The sequence below is a fragment of the Cynoglossus semilaevis genome, chromosome 12 (genome assembly GCF_000523025.1).
Source record: "Cynoglossus semilaevis isolate Cse_v1.0 chromosome 12, Cse_v1.0, whole genome shotgun sequence".
NCBI classification, from domain to species: Eukaryota; Metazoa; Chordata; class Actinopteri; order Pleuronectiformes; family Cynoglossidae; genus Cynoglossus; species Cynoglossus semilaevis.
Window position 1 is genome coordinate 10,405,193 of NC_024318.1, and position 9,329 is coordinate 10,414,521.

The 9,329-nt window shown below is 39.0% G+C and overlaps 1 protein-coding gene across 1 annotated transcript in view; it reads left to right on the forward strand.

The window, feature by feature from the left end:
- The first annotated feature begins 7,031 nt into the window (after positions 1 to 7,031).
- hcrtr2 (hypocretin (orexin) receptor 2) overlaps positions 7,032 to 9,329 on the forward strand; it is a 13,481-nt gene continuing 11,183 nt past the window's right edge. Inside the window, exon 1 of the mRNA XM_008322099.3 lies at positions 7,032 to 7,434. Within this exon, the coding sequence (XP_008320321.1) occupies positions 7,218 to 7,434 (217 nt within the window). The 5' untranslated portion in view covers positions 7,032 to 7,217. The remainder of the gene's footprint in view (positions 7,435 to 9,329) is intronic.

The following is a 9,329-nucleotide window of genomic DNA, read 5'->3' on the forward strand; positions in this document are numbered from 1 at the left end:
AAATGAGCTTGGTTCCTATTTTAGAGCTTTTACTTTACTCTTTTTATACAAACATCTAACTCTTTAAGCTACCGCTAGCTATTTACTGGTCAAAACTTGTTGTAGCTGTTTTTGCATTTTTTAAAATTAGAGATTTGCTATATTTTTCTTTAGGCAGGTTTTTACGGTAACAGCAATGGGATTTATTTACACAATTAATGATAAGAAAACACTGATAATACAAAAAAGTTGTTTTTTCTAAATGCCATATATTAGTTGTGCTAGTTGTGGAGCTGTGTGAACATTCCAGGGTGCTGTTTCTCTGTGACTTAGTATCTGATGTATGTTAAGGTAAAGATGATTTACTATACTTTCTACAAGCCAAGAATTCCACGAGGAATTACATGGTGACAGTTGTCGCATTTATGACACAACACACAGAGGTCAACTGAGCTACGTGGGGGTTGCAATACTTTCTAGAAAATGTGATGCTCTTTTAACACAGTGTTTTGTTGGTTTTTATTTCAATTTCTTTTGTTGGACAAAGGGGAGGTTTACAGTGACAAGGCAGAGGAAATGAGAGTGAAAACGTGTTTCTCTTCAAACATAACATGGAGAGTTTTTATAGTGATTGTTCCAGGTAATAAACACTGAGTCTTGTGAAAAATAAAACATCAAAAATACATCAAAAAAGTTACATTTTCCTTCTCCATTAAAAAAAATGCCAATGTAAAACCTTTTTTTTCAACCTCAATCAGTTCACATCATCGCTGGTGTTTCAAGAACACTTCAGATATTTTATTATTAGCAAAGCCAGAGAAGAAAAGGAGGCCTTCCTATGAACAAAAATGAGAAGAAATTATTTCACTTCACTTCAGTCAGAATGTAATTAAGACGTTTGTTAGCAGCCGAGGTGCTGGAGACGTGTCTCTGATTTCCTCAGCACAGTCTTCAGTCAGAGAGGACCTGCATTACTGCACCTTTGTTTAATGACTCCAGGGAAGAGTAAGGGTTAATGATTCCTGTCTCATGTTTAAGTAATTAAATGTAAATGATATACACATTTGGCTGCAGTAGTCAGTAAAATGTATATCATTTACTCTTCTGATCATCTCTTGATATTTCAAGGCAGGAAATGGACAAACCCCAAAAAATAATCTTGCTTTGCAGAGTCATGGAGTCAAATTAATAAATATAAAAATATGCAATCCACAGTACTACTTTTAGAAACAAGCTCTGCTAAATGAAATAATAATCAGTCAGATTTATTCAATCCACTGGAGTCTCTAAAAGAAATGAAATCAATTAACTAAAACATGCCATAAATTAGAGTAAAATGGTCACAGATTCTGAGCTCCTGAAAGTGCATTGAAAGTTGAAGTGATCACTCTGAGGTAAAAATGAAAATGTCAAGGTTTATCATTTGTGGTTTTGTGTGTGGAAAAGGCATAAGTGACTTAAAAAAAATTGGAGGTGTATAGCTCCTGCTGTGAGCTACGTATAACGACGAGTGTTTGCGTTGGTGACGACAGCAGTGTTTGGCTAATAACACGAGGCTCACTCGTCTCACAGACTGATAATATAACTTGTTCTGGTCCTTTTTTAAGTAATGTGTTCAGGGTGTTATAAAATCAAAAACATCTGTGTCCTCTCACCTCAATGACCACAGCGTTTTAATAACATTTCTAGCACCCCATACAGGATAATAAAGTGAACTACACAGCAAAACACAGCGTCCGCAGAAACCTTCCTGTCAGTGGACAAAGATGGTGAAAAATTGGAGCTCGGAATCACTGAGCTACAAATGGACACCATCATGATGCATGTGTGAATTACTGTAGGAGAATAGCAATATTATGTAAGTGATTGCTGTAGTACTTTAATGGCAGGGACAGGGGGCCCCTTTAACCTGGAGGAGTCCATGTGCTGAAAACAGTGTCAAAGACTTCAACTGGTCAACGACAGGAGGCCACTGGGTTCCTGCAGAACCAATTACACAAGAAACTAATTAAATAAAGAAGCACAGAGATTGAATGTGATGAAGAGTCGTACTGTGAAAATAAATGAAAACAATCACACAAAACGATTTTGTGCCCAGCACAATTTCTAAGACCCCATAACAATTCGAATAAATTTCTCTGCACATATTTCTTCTATTAATATAAAATAATTGACACAAGTTTTTTTTCATCATCATCCTTCTTCTAAATTATATTTACTTTACAGAAGCACTCGACATCAAAAAGCCAAAATATGGAAAATAACAAAAGTTTAACGTCTCTCTCTCTCTCTCTCTCTCTCAAGTAACAGCCATGTGGACCAGAGGCAGTTTATATACACTGCAGCTTTATTTTCACGAAATACTGAATATTATGTGGGTTCCTCGTATAATAACTCTTTATATTTAATTAAAACTGTAAACGTTTCTTGATAACCTTTGACCTTTTAATCCACTAGACTCTCCTTGTCGGAGGCTTTGTCGTGATTTACTCTGTGTTTATAACTACGCTCTAGCGTAACTGCAAACAAGTAACCCAGGGAGAATTCTGACAGGATATTAAACCTCATTTCTTAACACTGTTTATGTTGTCATCAGGATCACGAGTTCATTACTTCACCATATAATGTACAGATGGAATGTCAAATTCTGGGTGTATTTATTAAAAAACAACAACAAAAAAAACAAAACTCTATGCGAGTTATTTTCCAAAAACAGTTTAATACAGACAGGCAGAGACAGCTATAATTTGTGAGTTTGCACTTTGCTTATTATGGTTAGACTGACATTTCTCTGAAATATAAGGGGATTTAAATGATTGCCTCTGAAACTTTGGCAAAGTTATCTCCAATAGTATAATCCTGTTTTATAGAGTTTTTGTTATTTCAGCAGAGGAAGATGTCAATTTGTGAACAAAAAATCCATATACTTTATGGGAAATTTTCAATTAACTTTGTAGTGTTATTCAAGGCTCAGGTTCATTCAAACAGTTTGTTTAGAATTCTTAAATTAAAAAAAGAAAACTATCTCCAACTCAGTTTTTTATTCCTTCAAGAAGCTCATTTCTCACTGCTGCGTCTAAATTTTAATTAAAAAAGTAAACCTTTGGTGAGACTGAGATAATGAGAATTTCAGTCTTTAAATAAAGCGTAAAGAAAAGAACAATTTTCTGTTTGTATTCTCTTAAAAGTCATATTTAACACTGAACTACTTTGTCCTCTCCCCTTCGCTGCTGAAAACCAATAATGAAGACTGAAGATCTTGTCTGAACTTGCTTTCACAGAGGACGACAGAGAAGTGTCTGATGTTGAGCGCAGACTTTAAAAAAAACAGCTCTGCCATGACAGTTGGTTCAATGGAAAAGAAGATAAACACGAGTGACTGAGTCAGTCTGTTGCCCATGAGTGGGACGCGTCTCGTGACGCACACAAAAGCTGGACTCCTTTTGATATCTGATTTAATTGAAGGCACTTCAGTTTCACTGATGCACATCTTTTATTTGTCACGTCATAAAAAGTATGAAGAGGGACAATAGAGTCACAGCTGAGGTCTTTCAACAAAGAAACTTTAACCCATTTGTAAATTATCACTTATACTTTGGAAATCAAAGCCTGCAGCATACAAATCAATTTTTTTTTTTTTTTTTTTAAAGTAACATTCTGTCAGGAATCTAGATTTTAAGCCTTGGGGTTGTGTAACACACAGTCAAGGATAGAAACTGCTGCTGAACATGCATGACCTGCGCCTTAAAGTATTGTAACAAAACCATTTGTTACACAGAGCACTTCTTAATCCACTCTAGTGCCACCTAGTGGTGAAGTAGCACGTTGTCTATGATTGTACTGTACTAACTTCAGTATTTCCTTCTAAGAACGTACGCGGCTAAAATGAAATGACTGCAGTTCAACGTGGTAGTCCCAGTAGAATCCACTCGGATGTAGATGCTCCCGTACATATATATATTCTCCTATATTACTCACACAGGACGCCATATACTTTTAATTGCTTTTAATGACAACACCCACTCAGTCGTCTGGCCCCAGACTCATAAAAGACAAAACAAAAACATCCTGGAGACAGGTTATCAAACAAGTTCCAAGTTGAATCATATCTAATGAACAGATCAATTTCACTGCCGTACATTATTGTCCTTGACAAAACGTCTTTGTTCCTTCATGAAGGTTCTTCTCACAGTAGGTACGGCAAATATTTCAGAAAAGTATCGACACAGAACGCTGTTAAACCGAGTGAGCGGAAACAACAACAACAACAGAACGTACCGCCCTGGTACGGTGCTCTACTCCAGACAGATTTTATCAGCACATACTAGATACAGGAGATAAAGGTAATCTTTTTTTATCCTCTCCCAATTTGACAAAAACAAAATGAGTTTTTTTAAGAACCTCCCAGCCTTTTTCTACCTGTATCCTCTGGCAGAAGAAAGCTGCTCTCACTGAGAGTAGAGGTCATGTGATGGATGAGCCTTTCCAGTCTGTGATTCTCTCAGCACAGATGGCTCCCCAACAGTTTCATTTTTTCTGATTTTTTCACGCAGTTCCAAACAAGTGTTGTCTATGACTCATCGTGCTACATATGCTTAACTTATCAGACCCGCCAGCGCTTCCTCTGAGAACTGCTTCCTCAATCCCCATCACCCCGACCTCACACACACAAACTCTTGTCCATAATGAATCAGCCGTTTAATTTTCTGTTACATTACAATCTAGATCACTTTACCCATAATGCACAGGCTTCCAGTCAATATCTTTGTCTGATGGAGACAAAAAGCTGACAGCAGCAATTAGACTTAACTTTGTCAATGTCACAGTCACGGAGCTCTGCAGTGACAACTGCTGGAGAAGTCAGGGATGTCATTTTAATTGTCTCAGCTCAGACCTGTGTAGAATACCTAATGTCACCGCACTGATGTGAGACGGAGATGCAGAAAACAGGAGGCAAAGGGTGTGAATCCAGTGGTTTGACATCAACCATACCACTGGTATGTATTACAGTAAGCACTGCTGACTATTACTGTTAATTTGTTATGATGTATCTGTACAAATCGGTTTGATTATCTGCTGCAGATTACACCATTCCTCCTACCTTCCTAGCTTCTCTAACAATGTTTTTGCCAAACAATGGCTCAGGACAGGACGGGCCTTATTTGCCTTTTTACCAAATTAATATATATATGTATATATTAATACTGCTCTCTTCCAGCTAGCAGCAGGCCAATTCTGCGAATATTTACCTCATACCTCATATCTTATTTTTATTTTCCATAAATTTGTATTTTTCTTCTTGCATTTTGCCTTTTCATCTTCTTCCTTATTTCCTTCTTCTTCTTTAGATTTTATCACAAATGTCTTTGAGTTGCATTATTGCCACCCACAGGTGTATTTACATTTGGTAATTATGTTTATCTCTGCATCCACATAGAAGGGAGTGCCACTGCCGTTGAGCCCATGAGCACGGACCTCTGTTGATTTTCAATAAAAACAATTTTTTAACAATTTTCTGCATACTGCAGCTTAACGATATCATTTACTTTGATGGAGAGCAGTGTACAATTTAATCTGCAGGGTTAAATAAAAGTATGGAATGCCCTCTGGTTGCAGGGCATTTCTGTAATTATTTCTCACTAACTGCCTCCTTCCAGAGTCTCGCGCTGAATTTGAAGCAGTTAAAGCCGACAAATCAAGCCGACAGCATTCACCAGCAAATGGTCTACAATAAAACCAAGAACCAACCTGATGGCTTTTAGTGTTTATTAAAGAGTTTATTAAATGAGATTAAAGTCAACGGGGCCGATCTCTCTCTTTCACTTTTCTGTTTAAATCATACCTGCCTCACTTCTGTTTCTTAATCAGTGCTGCCCCCAAGTGTGTGTGTGTGTGTGTGTGTGTGTGTGTGTGTGTGTGGTTTTGTGGGTACATCTGCCCATCTTTATGTCCCCTGAGCCATATAAGAAACAACCTGTACCTTCTAATGAAAAGGAGTCCAGAACAAGGACTAAAGAGGTAAGTCAAAAAGTTCTCAGACAAATCAAATCTTAACATTACAGCTATTTTTCCTACCTGTTACATTTAAGTAACACTTCTCCAAGATGTTTGGGTCAATCCGAGTTTCCAATCTAATTTTAATTCTTCGCAATTTAGCAACAGATCACAAAACTGCTTTTTTTGTCGTCTAAGGATTTTTAGTTTTGGGGAACAAAATGGGGGGAAAAACCTAAATAAAGGGATATCCAAACGTTTTGCAAAAAATTGTTTAATTCACCCTTTATGTTCTCATAACAATATATGTTTTTTTAATTTAGTCTTTTCTTTGATTATAGTTAGAGTGTTGGAGAATTAGAAGTGAGAGGGTGAATGGATGCAGAAGATGTCCACAGTACCACCAAGTCAGTCTGTGTCTCTGTCCTTCTGTCTGTCTCTCCCTGGGTAATCACAACATCACACTCACCTGTGACCTGTTTGTCCTCATTAGTCTCACCCCTCACACCTGCTGCTGCGTTCTACATACCCCTCTCCCTCACGCTCTCCTTGTTGTTTGTGGCTCGACTCTTCACCCACAGGTCTGTGTCTGTCTTGGTTTTCTTCTACTGCCCGTGCGTCTGCTCCATTAGGCCTGCCTTCCCTGTGTCTCCGTCCTCAGTCCTGTTTGTCCTTCACCTGTTCAGTGCAGTCTGTCCTCTCTGTTCTCTGTTTGCTCCAGTGTCTCTTCCCTGTCCAGTTTGACTCTCTGATGCTGCTCCTGTGTTGGACCTAAAATGCCCCCCAACCCTGAAACATTTGGTGTACTGTATTACATATATATATATGTATATATATATTTATTAATAAATGTATATATTATTTATTTATTAATACATATATACTTATATTTTTAACTTTTTTTACTGGCCAAACCTGTGTAAATTTCAGAGTGTGTCCCATCTCATATCATACTCTATCCTCTAATGAATGAGCCATGAATTTTAACACCCGTGTTTATTGCAGTAATACGTGTTATATGTGTACTGTATAGCCATGCTTGGATACTCGAGGGGGGAGGCGGTTGAGGTGGGGTGGGGGCAGTCGACGTCACACTGACGAAGTCCGCGAGCGCGTTTTTATCGCACCCGAGTGGCTCGTCCTCATAGTCAGTCTGCGCAACAACCTGCGGTGACTGCAGACTGACTGCAGACGCACGGCCACAGTCAGGACGGGCTACAACACAGCAGCAAACACCTGGAAGAATGTCGGGGATCAATGGGAATTTTAACTGTGAGGAATATTTGGCTTCGGCGCAGATGGCCAACGGCACGGAGTTGCTTTTGCGCTCCTCCGCGGATGAGGACGATGAACTTCTGAGATACATCTGGAGAGAGTACCTGCACCCCAAACAGTACGAATGGGTTCTCATCGTGGCTTACATCATCGTGTTCTTCGTGTCACTTATCGGGAACTCACTTGGTAAGTTCTGTCCCCGGTCTGGTTCTGTCCTCGGTCTGGTTCTGTCCTCGGTCTGGTTCTGTCCCCGGTCTGGTTCTGTCCTCGGTCTGGTTCGTTCCACATTCGTGCGTAATCGCTGCGCCGGCATCCAAAACGCATTTGAGGCAGACTTCAAACACTTGAAACACTTGAAACCAGCAACAGTTTAACTTTAAAGGAATGAAAACGGGTATGAATATGACTTAATCCTAAAGTGAATGAATGAGTATGAATATGACTTAATCCTAAAGTGACATTTTATTATTATTAATATAGGGCAGAAATGCGCGGAGATTAATAAAACGCAGAGACACTGAAGGCACTGAGCAATTAAAATACACCCAGTGCCATAGTGGGGCGTCGTTGAGTGTTGGCATCGAGTTGTATTTGCGTAATTTGATTCAGGTTAATCTTTTGATGTCTAAATATCACGCATAAATAATTCCACTTCACTCTTTCTTTGAATAAATATATAAATCCGTCCACTCTGCTCCACTTTGGCTCAGGTTAAATGAGAAATGACACATTATGTCACAGTAATGTTGCCCTAAAGGAACATCTTGGTAATTCCTTATGTCTTTTGGAAAATGAATAATGAGTAATGAACTTTGAATTAATTGTATTTATTTTTTTAAATATATGTAGCTGTTGATCTCCATAATATACAATAATCTCAGTCATATAGGAATATAACATTTAGTAATGATGGAGCCCTACTCATGTTTCCTGTCCTCCAGCAGACATTTCCTCTGGTAAAAAGCTCATTCTCACTCAGAACAGTACAAGTGATGTACAGTATCAACAGGGTCCTGACCAGGCGAGGCTTTCTCTGCTTCGTACTTGGCGTCATTTGATCATCTACCTCCATCTGTCATCTCCTCTCTCCTCACACCTTCATCTCTTTGTCCTTTCCCACTAGATTAATGAATTATTGTTCATCTGTCCTCTTGGTCCACCTTCTAATTCCTCCTCATGTCCATCCTGTCCATTAAATCGCTTATCAGCAAATGTTCCATCCGTCCAATTCTCACCAGCCACAGCTGTTCCTCATTTCCTCATTTCTGAGGAACAGCTGTTCTGATCTTGTCAATTTTTTTGTGGTGTTCCATCTCTGCCACCCCCATCTCCTACTCCTCCTGTCCATAGAAGATCTCAGATTTTGCTCAAAGACATCCTTTTCGCAGTAGCAGTAGCATACATCATGGTCGACTCCTTCCCGTCTACTCCTGTACCCCCCCCCCGTCTCCCACCTCCTTTCTAATATGTTTTGTGCTTATCATGCTATATAAGATATGCCATATCTTATTTAGATAAGAGACCCCAGATCATTGACCTCACCCACCTCTCGCTACTCTGTCTCAGTCTGTTGTTCCTCTCTTTTCCTTCAGGTGTGTGTTTCTCCCTGATAAAGAAGACAGTAATCAGGTCGGGTCCTGATGGTGGTCGTCTTGGGCTTCTGATGCTCAATGTTTGGAAAAGTGTTTAGGCTTCACTGAAAGTAAACAACATTAAAATACTTTTCTGAAGCACAGTTCTGTCCTATAGTTTCGTTCTGTTCAGGTTGTGTTTAAAAAGAAGACAATGTTGGACGAGTCAGTCTATGTTGGACCAAAGGATCTGGTTGTTCTGTTGTTGAAACCTTTTTAGCTTTTCATTTCCAAAGATGCCAGAAACTGGTCAAGCGTCATCCAAATTCTTCAGAAACAGACGTCATGCGTCAAGGATTTTGTTTCTCAGGAAAGTGTTGAATGAGACTTTCTGTAGGAGACACATCAGTAGACGTCTAACATCAGACGTGACAATCCACATTGTGTCAAAACCGTATATGATTCAAATGCCATAGAAACCAAGGTAAACCTCACATCCGCTCTTTGAAC